A 25,555-nucleotide genomic window follows, 5' to 3' on the forward strand; every position below is an offset into this window, starting at 1 on the left:
TATGTGGGTGCTTAAATCTTATTATTTTATGAAATATACAAATCATATAGTTAGATATGTAAATGTAATATAAATAAATATTTTGGTTTAAAAATAAAATTTAAAGAATTCAACTTAGACAGATCTGGTTTTCAATTAAAAAGAATAAATTTTGCTTAAAGAAAATTATTGAAACTTTAAACTTCTGCAAACATTGTTTTTTCTAAAACCGAAGTAGGTTAGGTTAGGTTAGACTGTCGCGGTCGCCCAAAGGATACACATAGATCACTTAAGCCCGTTGTGGTATTGCCTTGTTTTTTGCGCCCCTCATTCCAACCAGCCCGCACTAACCGTACTAAGTAAATTTTGAATTTCTTCCCTTTTACTACTATGACAAAAGTTTTCATTTTATTTTAAATTACACGACTCTCTCAATTGAAATTTGGGACCATCAATTGATTAACTTGGTTTTTCTAATAACAATTTCTAATATCCATCAACTATGTGCATTTTTAATCAGCAACCCAATTAACGACTTTCATACTTCTTACGACTCAGGTTACTAATAATGCTACCTTACTCTACATACTAAATCATTAAGATAATTCAAGTTTAGAATTTGAATATTTTAATAGACTTTCTCTTTAATGATAAAAAATATCCTTAAAATTACCGTTTTTAAGTAAATATTTCGAAAATTATTGGAAATAACTTCATAAATATTTTTCCGTGTAAATATTTTCAAATTTTCTTTGTACATTTAAAGACGCATATTTTTCAGACACATTTCTTATTTTATATTTAATGTTAGATTGTTTCGATGGTATTAAATTCCCCAGAGTAATAAAAAAATATTTAAAAATTTTTTATGTAAGTATTAAGAATTCGATTTTAAATGTGATATAGGCAATTTGAAAATTCAAAATATTTCTTAAAAAATTTTCATTTAATACTACATATTCTTAGCTATATAAATATTTGTTGTAGAATTTTAAGTTCAAGAGTTTTGTAAAAAAGTTGATTTTGGAATATATAAAATTTAAATTATAAGTTTGAAAAACTCTAGAATTTTCATGATTTTCTTGTTGATCGAAAAATATTTAATGCTACGCCACAATTAAATTTATTATGGCAAGATTACAAACTGCGTTTTTGTTTTCAAATGTTGGTTCAGAAAATTGTAAGTTCAATAGTTTGAAATATTCTTGCAAAACGTTCTTAAAGATTTTGTTTGTTCAAACATACATATGCGAACTTATTGACATCATTTTGGACTCGTTAACACTTCTTAATTGCTATAGAATATAATAAAACTCAATGACTCCTTTATGATCTTCACTTCAGATTGAAGCTTTTTTGCATTGATTTGTTTTCTTTCCTTAAAATGTGAACCAATTATATGTGTTATTATTATAATAGTCTATATAAAATAATGTGTTTGAAACCATATTGAACTCAAATTGAAAAGCCTAACCTTACAACATGATAATGTGAAATCATAATTTAATTCTCAGCATTCTGATATTTAAGAATTTGATTAAAACACATTGCAAACGAAATCTATGTGTATGATATCGTTAATTCTTCCTGGTTAATTTTTCAAGGACTATCAAAAATTCAAAAAGCAGAAAAAAATCGGAAAAACAAAGGATTGCAAATTTTTACATTTTTATTTTATTTTTTTCTTATTTTAATACAGAAAAGTTTTTTATTTTAAATTTAATGTGAATTGAAAATTTTTTACCTTGGTTTAATCTAATTACAATAAGAAAAGGCATAACTTTAAAATATTTGATAAGAAGTATTGAAAAATTTTCCAGTAAAATTATGTTTTTTTTTTACCGAACAAAAATTTTCATTTCCAGGGGCTAAAAAGAAAAAAATGGGACAGATTTGTTTTGAAACAAAATTTTTATATCAAAAATTTTCTGATTTGAGGAGAAAAAATAAATTATTAATAAAGGTAAGAGGGATTGAACCAAAAAAAAAAAGTGGAAGGCTTCTAATTTGAAAATATTTTCAAAGTATCAAGGAAAAAAAATTATTATTTCCTTAAATTGTTTTTCAAACAACAAAAAAAAGCGTTTTAGTAGATCTCAACGGAGTGAATTTTACTCTGTACAACATAACGAACTAATTACAAAATAATGTACAAACAAATTTACATCGAGATTTTTATGGCAGTCGAATTTGTCAAGCCATTTCACAAAATTCTCTAACAGTCGTTTTCTGACAGATATATAACTGCCAAGTTTATTAGTTTTATAAGATTTATAAAATAATTTTATTGACTTATATAGCAGCTACCCTACACTCGTTGTTCGAATTAGTCTAATTACAATAGTTTTTGTCCAAAAAGAAATAATTCCTAAAAATTTGATGGTGTTTACTTTCTTCATTTTTGAGTTTTCGTGCAATCAGACTGACAAAGCAACTATAAATTATCTGAAATAAACGCTAAATTTTACGCTGAACAGGAATTTATATATCATTTCATATTAGAGACGATTTTCTCAACTAGTAACAAATTTCATACCCAATTTAATATACCGTTCATTTAAGGTGTAGGCCGTAGGGTATAATAATAATAATAAATTCAATTTCTTAAATGTTTTCTAATAGAGTACAACTGGCACCAAAATATATATGAATTATACTTCTACGATGGTAGCACAGAATGATTCAATTTTAAAACAATGCAAATTTGCGTTCAAGCGTACAAAAAATTTCATATTATGTTTATGTAGCAATTTATTAAGATATTTTAGAAAACATATCGCGAAATACTGAACAACTCAAATTCTGAATTCAAAATGTAATATTTTTAAAAAATTTAAGCTAAGTCTCGTAAACTTATGGCAAATTTTGAAATAGAATTAATTTTCCAATCTAATGAAGGAAAAATATTTTTTTGATTCTTATTATTTTATCAGTTTAACTTTGCAGTCAAAATTTAAACGGCATTCAAGGTCATTCAAAACAAAAATTTATATTGTAACAATTTAAAATAAAAAAAATAAATATTAAATATTTTTTTTTTTATATTTTTAATAAAATTCACATACTATTTTTTTGAAAATCCGTTGGATCTCCACTGCAACCAGTTCTTCCAGTCAATTGTGATATTATTAATATTATTAATATAAAAATTTGTGAATATGTCACTTTCAGTCGATTTATTAAATTTAAATTTGTTAATGTGGTTGTAGTTGTTGTTGTCTTTGTCGTTGTTGCTATTGATGTGACTGCTGTTGCTGTCGTTGCTGCTTTTATTGTTTGTTTTTCTATATTCTCTGGTATTTTTAATATATTTGATATTAAAGATGTTGATGATATTATTTTTTCTAATATACATTTGATATTTTCTTTTAATTTTATTTTTCGTATATTTGTTATATTTTTTATGATATTTTCTTTTGATTTTATATTGTTGATGAGATAATATTGATATTTTTTTTGCTGTTGTTGTAAATTTTCTTTGAATGAAAATTTTTCTTCTTCTTTTTCTTTTCGAAAATTTATTACAGACGATTTCCAAGGACATTTTTTTATTTTGTCTGTTTCTATATTATAAATATTTTTTTGTTTATTTTTAATATTTCTTTTTAAAATTAAATTCAATTTTGCCATTCTTTTCTATATATACAAATGTTAAAATGGCAGCACATATGTTATCAAAAATAATATTAAAAAAGTTCTACTTATTATTATTTTTATATTATTATTATTATTTTTATTATTATTTAATTTTATTAGTTGCTTTTGTTGTGATAATTCCATTCGTATATCCTTTTCTTTTATTAATTTTTTCTAGGGTTCTTTTTTCTTTTTTTTACAATATTTTAATATTGTTTAGAAATGTTTTTTTTTTTTTTTTGTGTTCGTTTACCGATATAATTATAGAGTGTGCATTTACAATATAGAATTTAACTGGATATTAATAAACAACATACACACAATATGGTACAATATTATGAATATTATTTTTTCTATTATGTTCGAATTTTATACCAGTATAGTAATAATTTCAAAGGATATTAATTATGATAATTACACTTTTAATGTTTTTTTTGTTTTGTGTTAATATTAAAATCCACTCGATAATTTTTTTTTTGTATATAATATTTTTATGTTAATAAAATTTTGATTTTAATTTGTATAACATAATATTTTTGATTTTTTTCTTGTCCTGCGTTATTTCACTTCTATGCTTGATTTTCTTCTCCATTCTGAATATTCTGAATCTGTTTACCTATAAAAATGAATGGAAAAAAAATATAAATATAAAGGATTCGTTTTAATATTATCATTTTATATTAATTTTAATTAGAGATTTTAATACTGTAATAACATAAAGGTCGATTATTATTTTTGAGAAAAACACAGGATAATAATGTTTTTCTTTTGTTATTCTATTTTTATTTAGCTATGTACCTACACATTTCTAATGTTTTTATTTTTCATTTTTATAGTTGTTATGAAAATAAAATATAAATAAAATTAAATGGAACAAAAAACCCATAAAGAGAAAGAAAGAGAAATACTAAAATTTATCTATATGGAATGAAAGAACAAGGTGAAAGTATCCTTTTGTTTTTATATAAATTTTTTTCTTTTCTGCTTTTTGTATGTGTAATCGTTTTGTTTTCTTTTTGACTTCAACTCTTAACTTTTTTGATACTTGTTTTAATTTTTTCTCATTTCATTTTACCGCATTATGAAGAGAAATATAATATACAAGAAATAGAAATATAAAAGTTGAAAAATAAAATGTGTTATATAGGAAAATCCTTAAAGTAAATTTTTATAACTTATGTCATTTCCTACCAGGAAGTTATGTTTCATATTTTATTATAATATCCTTTAAGTTGTTATTGTTGTTACTCGGTTCTTTTTCTTGTTGTTTTTTCCATCTCTTTCCTATAATTTCAACATACATTATATTTGTTGGATTCAGTATGGAAAAAAAAATTAATAAAAAGAAAAAAAATCTATTATATTAATAATAATATTTTTATTTTTCTTTTTTTTCAGTCCTTTTTACATTTAAGACCCCTTTTTTATTGTTTTTGTTTTTGTTTGTAAATAGCTAACTTTAAAATATTAGAATGACGAGAAGGAGTACACTGTGTGCGGTAGTAGGAAAAATAAATAAAATCTAAAATCTTACTAAATTTTGTTATTAGCTGGTAAGCTCTTTGATTCACTTCAATATTTTTATGTTATTTCACGTAGAGATTTTATAAAATAATTTCGCCATTTTATTATTTTAGTAGTTTATGTATATATAGGTAATTTTGTATTACATTTTATATTATGCGGAGCAGAGAAATGTGAGTTTTTCTAAATTTAAAATAAAATTGGTACTTGATATTCATAATGTGCATAGATTTGAAGTTTTTCATATTATAAAAGATAAAAAGAGATTGAATTTAACTATTGTGAAAGGAATTTATGTTAGGTCTTGATTTAAGATTGTTGCAATTTCAATTTCAAAATATTACAAAATTTACAGCTAGTATTTTGGAAATTTTATATTAAAATTGCAATATTTATGTACCTACGTAAGTCTTTTAATATATTTCTCAAAAGCTTGGAGTGCTAATTAGTTTACTCGATTCTTACACGTTCAATTTCTTTAAAGGTAAAAGTTACAATTTTTTTAGGCATGAAGATCTTAGCAAGAAAATGTTTCTCAAAATAAAATTTTTTAATGAAGTTGCTTTATCGGCTCAAGGTGTTGAAGCAATGAATTAGCTTTCACAAATATAATATTCTTCAAAAATTTATTTTAGTATCCCCTGAACTTTCATTCGCAAAAGTTTTATAATTTTATGTATACATTATGAACTATTAACAAAATTAATCTCCTCCGTATTATAATTGTATAAAATTCTTTCCCTCAACAATAATAGTAATTTTTGTTCTATTAAAACTGAATTACAATGTTATACGCATTCTATTATTATTTATGTACTCATACATTCAAAGACACATTGAACATACACAATTATAATGTGAAGGTTCATGCATAAATTACTATTTATAATTGTAGGTTGGCCTAATAAAATTGGAAAACATGTGTTTAAATAAAATATTTTTTGTTTATTTTATTGTGTTAAAAAAATATTTTGTAATACTTAATATTGTAATACATAGAAAAGCTCATAAATAAAGTACAATTGAAAAAAAAAAATAAAAAAGAAAAAACAATTCAATTGCAATGGTTTACCGCTCATCATCAACAGTATGGTTAGGAAATTTTACAAAAAAATAAAAATTCATTTTGATTATGTTTAACAGAAAAATTGGACAATTTAACAACTCAACCAAACAAAAACACATTGTATATGACGTATAATATGTTATAATTAAAAATTATTATAATATTATATAATATGTATATAAAAGTATTTTAATTAAATTTACCCCAAGAGTTATTAATGTTTTTGATGATAAATGGTAAACCATATTGAAATACATTCAGAAAAGGATTATTGTTATGTAAATATTATTAATTAAAAAAGAAAACATAAAACGAACCAGAATTATTCCATAAACTAAAAATAATATTGAAATTGATGTAGTTAATTTTATACTTTTTTTTTAAAAATATTGAATAGTTGAAATTCTTATTTCATATTTTTATTATAAAATTAAGTATACTAACAAAAACTGAAGAAATTCGAGTACCAATGGTAATTAATTAGAATAAAGAAAAAATACCTTTCATCGAATATATAAAAATATATTAAAAACCTGTTTTAATACTAATAAAGAAAAGAATTTAAATTACAATCGCAGTTTTGTAAGAGTGTTATCATTTTAAAAATATTACGAAATCTTACAATTCATTTGAATAACAATCCGAGTGTATAACACTTGCAATTGCATCTACCCTTAAAAATTAATAATTCAGTGAAGTTTCTATGCAAATTTATTCCCCTTTTTATATTTAAAATATTTAAAATAAATATCAAACATTTCGTATTTGTTTTAAATGTACAGTCTACTTTTCACGTAGGTATAACAGAATTTGCACACAGAAAAATAATCTAATTATCATTTGTACTTAATTATTTATGGGGTTATTTGTAGTGCTTTACTTATAGCATAGAAATTTAAGCGTTTTGTGTGAAAAAATTTTTTATTCAATTAATCAATAAATTTTGTTAATTTTACTTCATATTATCAACTAATGACATAAACTATCAATTTTAAAGCTATTTACGCCCAGTGGTATGCAATTTTTCGTATATACTTAACAAATTTATATTAAGAAATATTGCAAATTCAGTGTAAATTCTTTTTAGTCTTATTTTGAATTATATATAATAATACTAAATTGGAATTATTACTATTTTAAAATTAAAATTGTCAGTTAATTGAAAACTTAAACAGTTAGGTAAAAATACTAATATACTTTTGTATAACATAAGAATGGTTACGCGGAATTTAAAAAGCGTAAGATGTGAAAATAAAATTGGTAATATTTAACTATATACATATATAAGTAATGTCTTAAAATTTAATAACCATGAATCAATAATAAAAAACACTCCCTAAAAATTTGTTAAGTCATCATATTAGCGCAGAAGTCTTTCTATTAATGGTATATAACATGCCCACTTGTGTCTCATAAGTCATATGAACACTCGAGGAAAAAAATTGGGTGATTTTATTCCAGTAAAAGATTTTATATTTTTTTGAAAAAAATACCTAAGTGTCCAATGTTTATCATTTAAATTTTTAAGGTTAGATGCAGTAAGTATAGGAGAAGTTTCATTGAAATAAGCGTATCATTCGTAAGTCTTTCCTCAAACTCATTCAAGAATAAAAACTAATGTCTATTAACAGAAATTTCGATCTGAATATTTGCATGTTTTTTGTACATATTATATTTGATTTTCTTATTGCATGTTGATGATTCACTCGTAATTTCTCCGTATACTTTCTCGTAATTTTAAACTTTAAAACTTTATTATTATAAAATGATTCGAATAATACTATTTAATTTTATAAAACCATTGCACTAATTTCGTTAAATTATAATAATATTATTTTGAGGCATGTCTGAATTTAACTCCGTTTTCTATCAACCACTTATCAAATTTTTTGAGAAAATTTTATTAAGATAAATATGAAAAATGTACTCAAAAATCTATTAAGCATATAAGTTAAAGATGGAAGTTTATGCGCCGGTGAGTAGTGTGGAAAACGCACCTATCTTTTGGTCAGAGATCTTCTGCGGAATTACATACTATTCGTTGGAAACTTAAAAAGAAATCAGGGGAGAGTAGGTAGTAGCCCTGGTGAAGTCTTCCGAGACTGCGGCAGGCCAAGAGACTTCTGAAAGATTATAATCAGAAGCGATTTAAGGAGATTATAGTGATGGGTAAGAATCAAATGCGAATCCTCACTGGGGTTTTGTCGGGTCACTGCAGAATTAGAGGGCATATCAACAGTCTGGGCACGTAAAGTGAATAAGCTTGCAGGTTTTGTGGGAAAGGTGGGAAAACTCAAGTACACCTTCTAGGAGAGTGTGCTGCTCTAGCTTGCAGGAGAAAAGTAATACTGGGAAACTTCGCTCCCATGGCGGCAAAGCTACGGTTTTCTGCGCTTCATAAGTTGCTCTAGTTAATCAGGGCGGTAAATATTGAGCGGTAGCTCTAGGGTCATGTCCCCGCACCAAGAGAGGATGATATAGATCCCTATACGTTATCGCGGCAAGACCCCATTCTTACAAATCTACAATCTACAAGTATAAAGTATTTATGATATACTATGCCAAGTTTAATTAAATTTTCATCATAAAAATAGAAATCTAAGAATCAGTTATTATACTGAAAATAAAACTGTCTGCGAATACATACAGAGTATATTTGTATAATCTATTTGTATAATCTAGAGAACATAAAGGACATAATCTATGTATAAAGGATAAATTCAACAAAGTTATTGATGCAGTGCACATAGCTATAATATTGTTGTACATGAATATTAAGGTACACAGAAACCTTACATCCTTATGTTGTTTAAATTACATTAAATTAATATTATTGTCGTGGTTAGATAAAAATTCTTGTTGATTTTTTTTAACTATCTCACTTTTTTTTTCTCTTATGTTTCTAATATTTTTTATTTTTATTCAATTTATCCCATAATAGTCTAGCTCAACATGATTTTAACTTTGATTATTAACACAATACTACAAAATATTTATTTCATGTTCAATAGATTTTTTATTTTATAACTATTCAACCACAGATCAAAATGATTTTGCAGGTTATAAAGAGTATGGTATCTTCATAATATAACAATTACGTATGTGTATATGCCGGAGTATAACCATATTTTCATATAATAATGTATATAAAATCGCAACATTTAATACTCTGCTAGATACCGTGCTAGATACTTAGTGTTAGTATATTATATGTATGTGTTATTAAAAATATTGTTTTTCTGTGTAGTCGCAGACATTTTCACTTTATTTTTTTATATTATTCTTCTCTATTAGTTTTTGATGTCCAAATAAATGGTAGGAGTATGACAATATGACTTCTTTATAATACTCTAATGTACTTCTCTATAATTCAAAATATTATTGCTATTATATAGATATTTCTATATATGTATAACAATAAAAATAAAATAAAAAAGAGAAAATATTTACTTTTTCTTTGGAAACCTTTTCTTTTTCAACAAAATATAATATGGTCAAGTTTATATTATAATAATACATGAAAAAGTCACTTGTTCATATATGCAGAGATTAAAATATTTATATAACAGTTATATAGGTAGGTGGGTACTACATGGTATAAAGAAAAACATAGTGATGAGTTATTTAACTATTATAAAAACAAAAAAAAAAACAGAATACAAAATCTCCCTTTATTGTATCTCACTTTAGTTAATATTGATGTTGATTCCCTTTTGATAATAATGATTTTGATCGTATTTGTGTGGTATCATTTCAATTTAACATGATTTTTTTAAGAAGAAAAACAAAAAAACGGAACATTTTTCTATTTTCATTATCATTATTGTTATTATTTTCCTTTTATACGATATACAAGAATTTTTATTTTATATTTTCAACACGTGATCGTAATTGAATCCTGGAAGAATAAAAAACTCGAAAAACACCAGAAAAAAAATATTGAAAAAAAAAAATTGTAAAAATTTTTAGTGAATAAAAATTGAAAAATATACAAGAAAAGGAAAAAAAAATTTATATAATAATCATATAAGAAAATAAATTCATTTAGTGTTAATAAAAGAGCAGAAATTGAAAAAAAAATTACAAAATAAATACGAGAAAATTTTTTTCGAAGCAATAACTTCTTCCTTTTTAAATGAGAAGGAAAAAATGAGTTAAGAACTTAAGATTTTTTTTTCAATTTAAAGATGTTTTAGTTATAGAAGGCATTTTTATATATACAAGTACATTTAGAAAAAGTAAAGAATTTTCAGTATTCGATTGAAAGAATCTTGCAAGTACATTCTTTTAAATTTTAGTAAAAGATAACATTGTTTGTCGTTTTGAAATTAATTAACTAACTAAGGGAAAAAATAATTTTCTAATTAAAATTTTGTAATTTTAAATATAGTAATTACACAAAAATTCTTATTTTAATAATATATTATAAATATACATACATATGTATTCAAACTAAATAATTATTCAAATGTCTTGACATACTTGTTTTTTTCTAATTCTGAAAATTTGTTTAAATTTATTTCATTGCTTTGCCTCTATAATTCTACATTTTGATGTTCAAATTTATCAAATAACTATAATAATCTAACTATTATACTGAAATCATACAGTATAATATTTCCAATTGTGTTATACCATAAAGAATTTTTTTTAAACTTCCTGCATTTTGAAAAGAAAATTCCAATTAAAAGCAGCTAATATACAAAAAAAATTAATATTAAAAAGAAAAATTGTTGCAACATAAATAATTTGTTTAGAAACAAACTGAATTGTTTAAGAACAAAACTGATGAAAATGAATATTATTGTTTAAGAACAAACACATTTTAAAAATTTTATATAAATATTTTTTAAAAGCTTATTAATTTTAAAAAAAATTAAATTTTAATTAAAATTTCAATTGGAATTGATTTAAAAGTGCTTTTTATATTGAATTCTTTCAGATATTTCAGAATGAATATTTGAAGTAGATAGATAATTATTGAAGATTAAGGGCTTGATCGTCCATCTCGCTGTTTTACTCGGAAAGTGAGAGGAAAGTGAGTGACTATCATGAAAAGAATGATTTTGCGTATCTCGTTTTTTTAAATGCATACAAAATTTATTTACTTTGCTTTTGAAAGTTAGACGTTCAGTTACTTTGAGGAAAAACGCAAAAATCCAATTGAAAAAATGAGCAATTTTATTGGAAAAGTAAAATATTCATTGGAAAATATGAGAATTTTGGTTTGAAAGGGAATAAAAAGTGAGTAATAAAGCAAGATACACGTTCAGGCCGTAATTAAAAAAAAACTAAAATAAGATTTAGAATATAAAATTTTGATATTCAATATAAATAATAAGAATTATTTTGGACAAACAAGGTGGTTTAGCCTACTATGAATGATCATATAAAAATGTGTTTGTCTTAAGTATAAGCAACAAATGTACCAAATAATGATTTAATCGTATACGGTACAGAATATGGATTTTCTTATTTATTTAATTTTTCTTATAGTATTTCTTATGAAAACTATATTTTCCACTAATTAAATCTTAATACAATCATTTTCAAAAATCATAAAATTGCAGAAATTTAAAAAGAAAATTAAAGATTATTACCCCAACTATTGATATACAAGATCGTAAATTTTCTATGGAATTTGTTGCAATATCAACTTTTCAATTTAATATTTTTTTTAACTTTCAAATTCTCTTCCTATTTTCTGACAAAATTTCATTAATATTTTCGACTTAATACTTTTTTTTTTCTTTATATTGTAACTTATTGTATACGTCTTACAATAAGTACTTTTCGGACTTAATACACTTCTATATATAAATCTTGCTCTTAATTTGAAATTATTGAATGAATGAAAAATGAACAAAAAACAAAATGAAAACAAAAATATCGAAGAAAATTAAATAAAATTTTATATTATTTACTTTTCTAATATTGTACATTATATATTGCATACTGTATATGAAAATTGTTTAGTTTACGTAACTGAATTAAATTCTATAATATGAAATTGTGGGTCTAAAAGACTTTAGCAAAGTAGTATAAAATATTGAAAAAATAAATTGGTTGGGCTTTAGATCCTTTTTTTCTTCTTTCGTTTATTTTTTTTATTTTATTATTTTTTTATTATTATTATTGTTATTTTTACTACTATATTTATTTTTCCTTTTGTTTAAAGATGAAAGCAAAATGATAATGATTGAGATGTAAGGGGTGTATTATTATAAGTATCAAAAAAAATATATATATATATAATATGTAGAGGAAATAAATTCAAGAACAAAAATAAAAATTCAAGAAATAAAAAAAGAACAAATAGAAAATAAATTTCTATAAAATTCTTATTGTTTATTTTGTATCAAAAATCCTTCTGATTTTTCATTCTTATTTCAATTTTGAATTAGAAAAAAAAAACAAAAATATAAGAAAATTTTTCTTTTTTTTTTTCATAATGAAAATTGAATCTGAAATAGAGCGGAAAATAACAATCTTTATTTGGTTACAAAATATACAACGAGACCAACAAAGAAAAATTAGAAATAATCAAAATTTGTTGATCGATTTAAACAATAAATTTATAAAAGTGAAGCTCCTTTTCTTTCTACATATAGATACATTTATATGTATGTATGTTTGTATATAAATATATTTTATCTTCGATTATTCTGACAATGTTATAACTTCATTTTAATGATTTCTTTTGTTAATGTTAAATTTTAGTTAAATTTGAAAAATTATATTGAAATTTTATTTTATTTTTCCTTATATAATAATTATAGTATTCTTATATGATTTTCAGTGTTCCAGTAAATTAGAGATAAGTGAAATTAGTATATTTAAATAATAATACAAACGATTATTGAAAAGTTATTTAATTTAGATCAAAATTGTTATTAATATTTGTACTTAAATTTATTCTAAAATTAATAATAATTTAAATAATATTGCATATTTTTAGTGGAACAAAATATTAAATATAACATTCTTACAATTGTATGATGTGAATTGTTCTTTTTTTTTTTTCAACGAAAATTTTATATATGAATTACAAATAGTTTCACAATTTCAATTGTTAATAAATGAAGAAGTTCTGTGGTACTATTTTTTATATCAAAAGTTGAATTTTGGCATACCGCACACGTTCTGCTAAAATTATGAGAATCTTTCACAAAATCTTCATTATTGGTAATTTAAATTCTTTCGAAAAATTAAAGTCTAATTATGTGGAAAATAGTATGGCGGATATACAACATTGTCGTCTTTTAATCCATCGTTTCTGTGGCATAATTTTTTAATTAACCGTGATTTTTATATCAGTGCTTAAATAATGATGTATATGAAAATGTACTTCTTAATCATTCCGTATAAAGTATATGGAGTTAGGCACTAAATGAAGAATAATGAAAATTTAAGTTCAATTTTAAAATTTTGGAAATCTTTAAGCAGAAATAATTTTACGTATTACAAACATATCAGAAAATAATATAAAATTATTTGAATTACAGAATTCATATAAGGAAAGTATAAAAAACCTTTCAGTTCCTTCGAAATAATTATAATTATGTTGATTACAGTACCAAAATTTCAAATACTGTTTAGACCTTTATTAATTTCTTTTATACCTTTTATATATAAAAGGTAAAAAAGAATAACTTTTATATATAAATTTATTGTTTCAGATTGTATACATATCATTAGAATGCGAACCGCAATAAGTGGTAAAGAAAATAAGCTGAAAATGAACTTCAGCATGAAATAAATCGTGAATTCAAACTCCCTCCCCCTTCCCCATTTAAAGGTAAATTGAAAAACAAATTTTCGCCAAATAATCAGTTTAGCCGAAATTAAGTTATAGGAGTGCTATGATAAGGGGGGGAGAGGGGCACAATAGATCCTTATACGTGGTATCGGTTCACTTTTACCCCAGTTTTACAAATCTACAATCTATATTTGTTATAGTGTCATTCTGCCTGATTTAAATACGAAATAGAAAATTTCGGTAGAAATGGCTTCGTTAATCTTGAGTTGAACTTTAAGATTTTATTTAGTTTAGTTGTATAGGTAGTTCATTTACAAGGAAAAATAATTCTACAATTTGTATTCTTTTGTCAATTATGGTCATAAATTTTCCGTTTTCTTAATTTCGAAATCATGTTTCTTTAAATGTAATGATTCTCTTTTGCTTCTTTTTTTATTTAATTTTTTCCTCATTACATTCCTTTTCAATCAATTTATTATGTTTAAATATTTAACGTTATATTGTGTATTTCATTTATTTTACACTTTTATCTTACAATTTTAAATTGAATTTTTCAAAGAGTTCAAAGAACAGCTAAATTAAATAAATTATCAGAATCCTTTTTTTTTCATCTTTTATTAAAAATTCAACTATATTTCCTACCTATACGATTTATACAACTATTTTTGAATTAAGAAATTTTCTTCTATTCTAAAATTTTGCAATATGAGTTTCATAATTTATTACGCTATAAAAGTTATACTGAATTAAAATAATCTACCTACATCTGATCCACCCACATGATATTATTGTAATACAATCTGTATGTATATATATTATGTATATATTTGTAAATGTAATACATAAATTATGTTATATTATCGCTTGAGAAATTTTTATGAATATCCTTTTTTCTTCTTGTTTTTTTTTTTTTGTACATTTTACAAGGACACTGTTTAATGTTATAATGAAAATATCTTGATAATCGTTAAAATTCAGCCCAACCGATTTTCTCGATTTCCATACAAAAAAGGAAAAGCTAAATACAAATACAAAATATTTCAATCGTTCAGGAAAACTATAAAAATAACTCAAATGAACAATGAATATATAACAAGCAAAATGTTAAACATTAAAACAAAAAGGAATAACGGAAAACAAAAAGAAATTTAAAAAATGGAAGAGTGAAATAACAAAGAAGAAAAGAAAAACAGGATAACGCCTGTTTACAATCGATAATTTAAAATTATTGCGATATAAGGGTAGTTCATTTATCAAGTAAAAAGGAGGACTAAAAATTATAGTAAAACATGATGAGAAACATTCGGAAGAGAATTTCATTTTATTAATGGACTTATGTGGCATTGAAAACAAAATCAGGCATATTTTGTAAAAAAAAAACAACTTAAAATATTAACCATAAAATACCAAATTAAAGTTCTTGCAGTCAATAAAAACATTTTTAAAAACCAATTTAACATTTGAGTTTTTTCTCTTCATTTAATCAGTAAAGAATGTTTCCAATAAGTTTTAGAACAAAATTCATAAATAAACTTTGGTTTCAAAAATGTTTTTATATTCAAATTTTGAATAGCTGGACAATGCAATTAAGAAGCAATTCAAGATTTGATTTGATAGCTTAAACTTAGCTTTTGTTATTTTCATACATTCTTTGCCAATTAAGATTCAAGATAACATCTTTTATCAGTGTACCTAAAATTTTTTGGGATATTTTATAAAAAATAATTTATATCTAAATTTTACGAAACCAAATTTAAATATGTATCTTACTCCGTTCATAGTAAATAGGGTGGGCAGAAAAATTTCAAATCAGAAAATTTCAGTGCTTGACCAGAAAATCAGTGTTTTGGCTATTAAATAAAATTTTTACTAGAAATTATGAAATTTTTCTTTCTTTTCTTTGTTTTGTATTTTTTCACTGCTTATTATGGCGTGCCTTTGACTTCAGTTGCTAAGTATATAAATTTAATCTAATAAGAGGATATCTAACTAAATAAAATCGAGTTTCATAATTTATGTATTGTTTTTCGTGGCCAATAATTGAATCTTAAAGTAGGCTTATTACTGATTATTGATTTTTTTACTAGGCCAAATAATTGAAACCGATGGTATATTAATATTTTATCTGTTTGCTATCGAACGTTCCTAACAAAGATATTAGAAGAAATAGAAAAGATAATTAAATTTTTATAGTAAATTTAAAAATTATTTTCTTAAATTTTAAAGTAGAATATTTAGTAAAAAGAGTTCATTTAGGAAGATAGTGATGGCTATCATGTGAACGCGCTGCAACAGAGGAATAATTTACTCAAAATATTTTTAAAATTTATGTTGCATTCACTAGTTTTCTGCTTATTTTTTCCAAAATTTTGAATTCGTTCATATTTAACAAAAAAGAAGCATCTTAAAAATTTATTCATGCTAATGAATAACTTTTATTAGTTTATTTCTAATATGGAGATAGTCAAAAACATTTAGCGTTCGCTGTACGAATTTAATTTTTGACAAAAATCAAATCTACAACAAAAGACCGAAAAACAATGTTCTTTGTTCCGGAAATTATTGTGAAAAATTTATTTTTTAACTAAAAACAAAAAAAATTCGGAAAAAAAGTGAAAAACCAAAAATGTAATTTATGTCCAAACTCGATTCCTCCTCTCCCCATTTTGATTAAGTGGGATTGCAATTTTTCCAATTACTTTATCCATTTTAATTTGTTTCTTTTTTCTTCTCCTCTTATTACATACACGTTATATACGTAAAAAATAAGTATACAATTTCTAAAAAAAAGTCAGCCCTTTACTTTTAAAACAATCCCGTTTAGATTGGATTAAACGCTTTATTTATTTGAATTATTTCGTTATTTTATATTTTTTGACTTTAAAAAAAAAAACAACAAACATAAAAATAAACATCGCAGAACAAAAAATTTTAAAAGGATCAATTACCATTTTATTTTTCAATATCCCTCCGATGATGAAGAGCATTATCATAAAAATGAAGCGAAGAACTCAATAAAGTATAATAAAAAAAAAAATAAATAAGAGAAAACAAAAAAACAAAAAACAACTGATAAGGATGAGCGACTTATATTTTTGGTTTTTAGTGGCGCCTCTCGCTTCAAATTAAAGGCCATTTAAGATGGTTAAAGTATAATATGATTTTTTTTTCAAATTTTTACTGTTTAAAGTTCTTGAACAAAATAAAAACCTTGTGTACATTAAAATATTGTATTAAATACAGTAGTGTGTTCAATAAAATGTTTGCATGAAGTTGCCATGTGTTCTGAATATTTTCAAAAATTACAATCAAGTATATTTAACACTCTCACTACCACGAAATCTTTTGCCTTTTTTGAATATGTTTTCGTCAGTCAAAAATGTCTGATATTAAAATACAAAATTGGTGTGGCACACACTTGGACCTGGCAAAGACTACACTTGGAATTTTAGAGACTGACTGTCATTATAGATAAGTCAAGAGAAACTGTGACGCTAGAATGGGACTTTTCTGAATTTTGGATCCCTGCCAAAATGGTAATTATAAATGTTTTTAATCCTACGATGTCGGCAGCTACCAAAAATCGTGGCGGTAGTTGGAACCAGTTTAATAATTTTCCTTGTAGTCATTGTTAACAGTAATGAATCAGGCTTTTTTAACAATGTCCTAAAGGCAGTTAGAGTGTTAAAAGTTCATTCTTATGTATAAAATTTTAGGTATCTATAAGATCCGTATAATAGTCGCAAAAGTTATGACTTCTATCAAGAATATGGAATTAAGGTTATGGCGCTAAATGAATTTTAAAACATTAATAATTATAGCAATGAGAAACATAAAAGTAAAATTTAGAAATTTTAAACTGCTTTAACCACAATCTTGTGACACTTTAAAATTCTCTTCAATTATTAAATGATTAAATTAAACATGCATTTTTTCATAAAAAGCGTAAATTATTCGAAGACATCTGATTTTGACTCTGATTACAGGGATGCTAATGATCACATATCAAATATCGTCAGGTTTGATGGTTGGCTCAACAAATATTAGAATTAATAGTGTTCCATTTTTAAAATCTTGAAAGAGATTTTAGTTGCAAATTCATTTTATTGAAAATTTCAATTTAGACCCTCTGGCAATGCTGCTTTTAATTTTTTTTTTTAATTCTCGTGTTGATTTCAAAAGTTCTGTTGTATTGATTCATAAATTTTTACAGTAATGGGAAGTGTTTTTTTTGCCATTTTTTTTTGCCTTTTTCGCTTTTACAAAAATAACGTTAAAGTTGAATGAAAATGGAAAACAATCATAAATATAAGAAAAAAAAATCACAAAAATTTAATAAAAATAAAATAAAATATAATAATAAAAAACCGAAGAAAGAAAAAACAAAACCAAAAAACATAAAAGAAAAATAAAAAATAACGGTATTATAAAATAAATGAGAAAGACCCTTGTGAATACATAAAGCAACTGCAAAACTGAAAAAAAAAACAAGAATAATTTTGAAAAACCCAAGAAATTTGTGTATTTTTTTAATTTTTTCATACCCTATTCGTATCCTCTTGTAAATAATTCTCATATTATATAAGTTCCTAATTATATACGGGGTTGAAATGTGAAGTAACTAATCGAGTATAAAAATATTCTGGCATATAACTTATAAAATACAAAGAAAAACAAAAGAAAAAAAAATATGAAATATTTCAATAGCAATAGGTTCAAGATATAAGAATGCAGGATTAAATGAAAACACATGGCTTATCATAAAACAAATATGGTCAATATAAAATTCAAGGATATATAGGAGTATATATGGGAACCTTTTACATTTATAAACAATGCCAAAACCTAATTGCTTTAAAATAAGGGTTTTTTTTTTTTAAATTATTTAAGAAAAGCATAGGTTAAATGAAATATCAAAAAAAAAAAATAAATTAATGGCTGTTAGGTTCGTAAAAAATTTTTATTTATTTAGAATTAAAATTAACTTCTAAGAAAAACTAATTTATTACTAATATTATGTAAATTTGAAAAAATATTTTAATGTTTCCCTCTTCTTAAATTCATAATGAAGTTATTTTGAACTTGGAAATTTTAACGCTTTTAATTTTACATAATATTACCTATATTACAATAATTATAATACCTTAATAATAAAATTCACTTGTTATGGGTGTTCTAGCACATGCCTGCAATCTAGTATTTATATACATAAATGTATGATAATAATGGAATATGGGGTTTAAAGTTAGCTAAGTATTTAATACCTTTTTTTAAAGAACAAAAGTGAATGAATTTTTGAAAACTAACACAGCTTGTAGTTAACCGCAATATTAGTCTTAAAAGGCAACAATTATTGTGGTTATTAGTAATTTGAATCATATAACAAGGTTAATGATTAATAATCGCATAGCTGTCCGCAATTTATGAATTTATTTTCCGTATTTGCTGCCAAGATCCCGTGCCATACCATATCAAATTGCGAAGATTTTGTAAAACTTTAGGAAAAACCTTTCTCAAACATTATGTTCTATTTGAAAATTACAAAAAAATTTTATTTCATAATTTATAAAAAAAAACTTTTAAATTTTACTGTGTTAAGCGAACTGCGAAGACATCTATTTATTTAAAAAATTATACTAGAGATCGTAAAACGAATGTGTTAAAATAATCTACTTACATAATATGTATATATATGAGTATATACAAATTATGTATGTATTTACAAAAATATTCAAATTTTTCTTTTATTCACCGTTACCAGTAAGTAGATCTAATCCAATTTAATTTAAATATTATATGCATCTCTTTTATATATGTTTTGTTTCATTTTAAAATTTTGTATAATATAAAAATATTATAATAAATACTGTTGGACATATGCCGTATGACTGTATGGAATATATAGATATATATTATATAAAATGTATCTCATAGCTGAATATGTTTTTTTCTCGTCAATATTCTAAAAAATCAGGATTCCCCTCCCGAATTATGTGAAAGAGAACTTTTTTAAAATAATATATTATTTAACATCCATTATGTTTTTATGACTTTTAAATGGAAAGAAAAACTACCCAAAATGTAAACTTTAATCTTTAAAACTTAAACCTTTGCCTTTTTGAGTCAGTATTTTTCCAAAGTTTTTCGATATCCTCGAAACGACATACGCTCTGGAATGAAACCTTGGATAACTGACATTGAAAAAAGTTGTGAAACAAGAGTTGTGAAATCTTCGGAGACCTTTTTAATGATTTGGCGCATATACATATTTGTTGAATTTTTTAAAGCTCCTACCAAAACATTGCCAGGTGGGGCAATCTTGTTTATTTTTCAGACCAAATTACGTGCATTAAAAATGTGCCATCTGTGCTAAATAACAAGTTAAATAATAAATATCTTTGTGATTTCAAATGAGTACTTCAACTTCAACAACATACAGATAAACAAACGGATTAAAGAACATAATTTGATAGGCTTCCAATTTAACTCTGCGAAAGAATACGAGTAGCATGGCAAGTTTTATATAAACATTTGCGAATATAAAATTATATAAAATTATAATACGAATTAAGAGCGAGGCATAAGTATTACAATTTTAAAATTGATCTGCCTATAATCATATTAAATTGATTTTTTGTTTCGATATATCGTTTTTTTCGAAGATTTAAAAAATACTGATCACTAGATATTTATGGTAATTTTCTCTTATTTTCTCAATTTGCAAACCATATATTTATAACATTCTCTAAATTTAAAAATATAATATATCCACAATATATTATACCTATAATTTGAAACAAAAAAACCCTATAAAAAAAATTACAGTATTGCATAAAATTATACACAGAACACCGAAACAGTAATAAGGGTTAAAAAAAATATGTATTTTGAGTAATAACTGAGGAGTTAAAACGGAGTCCACAAAAAAATATAAAACATAATATTCACTGACAGCTACATACATAATATTATATAGAATGTGTATGTACACTTGTACTTCGTATACTCGACATATTGAATTCATTTATAATGCGATTTCACTAAAAAAATGACTTACGAAATGCGAAAACCTTTGCTTGCAGCGGGACTGAATCACTTATATTATGCTGTCCCATTTTGTGATGCTTATGATAATCAGTTATTTTTTGAACACATTTTTGGGATATTCCATTGTTATAGTCGAAGTTCTTGCTTTAGGTGGTACTCAAAATAGACCAGTAAAAATTTTAATTTTAATCTTTTGCTTATTAGAAATGAAGATTTTAATTTCAACCAAAAATTGATTTATTTACTTACGTATATTTTCCTAATGCGATTTTATAAGAAAATCTTTTTTTGAAAATCTCCACTGGCTGCACATTATTTATGTACTGTTTATAGTACTTATTTAATTGAAGATCTAGCTTTAAATGTCCAATAGAAAATTGAATTTTTTAATTAATGATGTTTTAATTGTTTTATTTCTAAAACTTCTCTCACCAAAACATTTGTACTGGAACTAAATCTATTATAGCGAGTTTGATATATCACACGTAAATACTAAGAGACTTTAGTCTCACGTTGTTTGAAGGTTAAGTGTATATATTTTGTATTACTGTAATAAAGAATAAGAATTTTGCATAGGTGAAGTGGAATAACTTAAATCCTTTTTATAATACAAAATGAAAAATAAAATCTATACTTATACATACGTTGATATAATGTATAGTGGAATAAAGAGTAAAATGAGAACGCTCAAAGTAATTATGTAAATCTCAGCTATTATGATTTCTTTTCTTTTATATATAAAACGGTAAACTTTGAAGGATAATATGTGTATAGAATGGAAAAAGAGAGAAAAAACAAATTTAATATTTTATTTATGTAAAAAAAATGCAAATTATTCTTATACAGAAAATTGGACGAATAAAATCAGAAAGTAAAATAAGGATAATACTAAAAAATAAGTTTAAAGAAAGAAAAATATTAAATTTATATTTTTTTTTTCTTATAAAATTTTCTATTTTATAATTTTGACCACGAACTCTTGAAATTACTTTAATTATTTTGGAAATATTTTGCTACAATTTAATTTTGTTTTTTTTTAGTTTACATAAAAATCTCTTTTGATTTTCTAAAGGTGCTTGTTTTTTTCTTGTTTGTTTTCAGGAAGTGCTAAACAATCAAAAAGTTTCAAATTATTTGTATATAACAAGTACGAATACTATGTATATACCCTCCCGTAATTACATACATTGTAATAATTGCATAATAATATAGGTTTACACTGTTATACAATAGAAGTACTAAAAAACAAAAATAAAGAATGAAAAAATAAAAATATAAAAGAATATTTTTAGAATTTTGATTCTGTTAAAGTTTTAAGTTAAATTTTTTTTCCCATTTTTTTATTTTTTTTTTGTTATTGTTGTGCCTTTCTTTTATTTCAATTTCATTTAAAGATTAACCATGAATCACATATCATATATAAACCTACTTGTATGCGTGTGTTTTCCTTCGTAAAGTAACGAAAAGATAAAGTAAGGAATAAAGAAAGAAAGGAACAAAAAAGTAAACTGGAACAGAGAAAGGACCTATTTTCTTTTCCTTCTGTTTAAGATCCTTTATTTCACTTTCCTTATAATATTTTCTTTAACTTTCTTAGAATTTTATTAAAAAAAAAATTTCAAGAGAAAATCAAAAATAAAAACATAAGAAAATAGAATGTGAACAAACCTACCCGTATCCTTAAAAAAAAAAAAATAAAAATATAAAAATAGAAAGTATACGTATATGAAAAAAAAAAGGGACACGGTAAAGAAAAAAAAAAAGCCTTAGTTTAGCCACAAGAGAACTGAAAAGAATTTTTGTATTTTTGTTCCTCTCATTTTCTTTTGCTGTTTCTGATGTGTTTTGTTTTTTTTTTTTTACCAAAAATGTATACACTTTTGTTATATTAAATTTAATGGATATCCTCAAGGATTATTTTAGTTGTTCTATGTCGTTATTCCCTCTTTTCTCTATAATTTTTTCCCAGTCATTATGTCGATTATATAGGTACATGTATATATAAGCTTCTACATACATCCATGGTATTAATATGTGAGTTTGTGTGCATAAAAATGATTGCATACAAATTATTCCAAATATATACTTACTATATATATAAATATATTTTTTTTGGTTTTTGGTTTTTCCTATTTTGTATTTTTTGTTTTCTTTAACCAAAATAATAGTTTGCATGGAAATCATGTGAAAATTTGTAAAATGAGAAATAATTCCTTTGATGGTTTTTTTTTAACGTAAATTAAAAATTTTCACAAAAAATGAATAGAAAAAAAACATTAAAGGTACATACATATATGTTTTTTAAATTACTTAAAATATTTCTAAAATTAAAAGTAATTTTTTTGTTTTTCTTTAATAATAGTCCAGAAATTTGAAAAGAACGTAATATAAACCGGGAGTTTATAAAATTTTATCTAAAATCTTTAAAATTTTAAATTTTATTGGAATAATTTGCGTACTATTGGCATGATTTACTTGAGGTTAATAAAAAATTTGAGAAGACATGAAAGTAGTTTGACATGACAATGTAGTTATCCTACATACAGGAGTTTATTAATTATTTACATTAATAATTTAATGTTATAACGAATATATTAAGTTTTTTTTAATGAAAAAAAATGTATGAATAAAAATAAGGAACGCTTTTGATTCAAGATTTTCATAATTTATCAAATATTCCCTTATTTTAAGAATTATTTTTCTTCCTGTGTTTATTTAAAGTATTTAAAGTAAAGCCTTCGTAGTTTTAGTATGTGATAATATTATAATGAAATGAATTCAATGAAAAAGCAATTTAATCTTTATTATTTGTGTTTATAGTACAGAAGTAATATAGACATTCTTTATAGTACGTCATTATTATACTGTGTCTCATATAACATTTATTCTTGAAATAAAAGGCAGAAACCGCAATGAATTCGAAAAATTCTCCATGATTTTTAGTGTTAAAAATTAAAAAATAATAGTACTTAGATAACTTTTTGCAAAACAAAAATTCTTGGAATTCTTTGATGGCACTGTTGCTAGTTGTCTTTGTATCTATTAAGTCGAATACGTTCTCAAGACTCATTTCAATTGCCATTTCTGCAGCATATTTTAATTTAGGTTCGATTATTTGCTTATTATTTTGGGAAGGACAAGGGAGGATGACTGTTTGAAATAAAACAAAAGAAATAATTTTAATATTGCTAATTTTAAAATGAAATTTCAAAAATAATTTATTAAAATGATATTTTATCCTTCTAAGCAATATTTTCCAAAAAAAAACATGCAATTTCGAGCTGTATGAATCATTTATAATTAAGAAAACTCTGAAATTCTGAATATTTAAAAATAATTGGAAGTTACCTTTGCATTTATTCAATTAATTTTTAAATTTTGTGAACATAAAATAAATAAATAATCTATTCCATACATATTTATAACATTTTCCTATTTTAAAAATGCTACTAAATTGAGACTTGAGAAAAATTAAATCTTTTTATTTATCATAATATCATGTCTTCCATTATTTTATAATATAAAAATACCAAGGAGCCTCATATCTATCTGCTTGAAAAAATAATTGTTTATGTTTTCTCAAGAACATACACAAATTAAAGAAAAATAAAGAAAAAAATAATATTTTTCGCGCTGTTTTAAGAACAATAGAGTGAAGGACGTTCTCTACAATTTAAAATGCTTATTATTATTTTATCTCTAACATTAATATAATTCTGTACATTGTAATTTATACCGTTTATTTTAATTATAACAATTTATTTTTAAAAGATATGCTCCGAGATATCGTATTACAATATTTTATAACAATTATTCTAAAACTAGAGCATACAATTTAAAATGCGACATTGTATTTTATATAATCATTAATAACTATTAAAATTATGTGAAAAGAAAAAATATTCATTTCAGTGTATACTTAATAATCTCATATGATAACTTTCAAAATTATAAAAATAACAAAATAAATTTATTTTTATTTAATAAAAATATTATTGGAATTCTTTAAAATGCTTTAGGAAATCAGAGCATGGAAATGATTTCCAATTTAATGTTGTTTAAAAGTTGTTTTATTTTCGAAGAGTATTTTTTTTTGCGAAAACAGAAAAAAATTTACTGCAACATGATGAAAGAATTTTTCTTATGAAGTTCTTTTTAATTCTTTAGATCTTATTTCAAAAAGAAAAATTGTAACACATGTCCTTGTAACAACATAACATTTTCTTAAAAAAAGAAAATAATAAAAAAAAATGTAGAATAATAAAAAGTGAAAATAATAGAAAGGATCTTTATTAGATCAACTTTAGGATGAAATTATAAAATATTGAAAATTTCATGTTTGATACTTTGATTGATTTCACAAATCGAGTACCATCTAAAAGAAGTAGACTGTTTTTCACAAGCTTATCTTGACTCATCTATTTTGCTAATCATTCTATATCAGTGATTTCAGATATCAGTATATTATAATTAAATTTTTTAACTGAGTCAAAGAATACTTTTATTAATTAGACTTATATTTTCTATAAAATTCAGTTTGAGCT

The 25,555-nt window shown here is 23.5% G+C and overlaps 1 protein-coding gene across 2 annotated transcripts in view; it reads right to left on the reverse strand.

Annotated features, from left to right (window-relative positions):
- The window catches only part of LOC129606985 (uncharacterized), a 248,231-nt gene that overhangs the window by 73,766 nt on the left and 148,910 nt on the right, over positions 1-25,555 (reverse strand). The window contains exons 1-3 of one of the 2 annotated variants that reach the window (XM_055517653.1): positions 21,261-21,527; positions 21,022-21,167; positions 3,045-4,231 (exon numbers count right to left, since the gene is read on the reverse strand). In XM_055517653.1, the coding sequence (XP_055373628.1) occupies positions 3,045-3,609 (565 nt within the window). In that variant the 5' untranslated portion in view covers positions 3,610-4,231; positions 21,022-21,167; positions 21,261-21,527. Of the gene's footprint in view, positions 1-3,044; positions 4,232-21,021; positions 21,168-21,260; positions 21,528-25,555 lie in introns of those variants that run through there. The other variant, XM_055517651.1, reaches the window with a different exon arrangement.

This window comes from Condylostylus longicornis, unplaced genomic scaffold (assembly GCF_029603195.1).
Source record: "Condylostylus longicornis isolate FDR11 unplaced genomic scaffold, ASM2960319v2 ptg000023l, whole genome shotgun sequence".
NCBI classification, from domain to species: Eukaryota; Metazoa; Arthropoda; class Insecta; order Diptera; family Dolichopodidae; genus Condylostylus; species Condylostylus longicornis.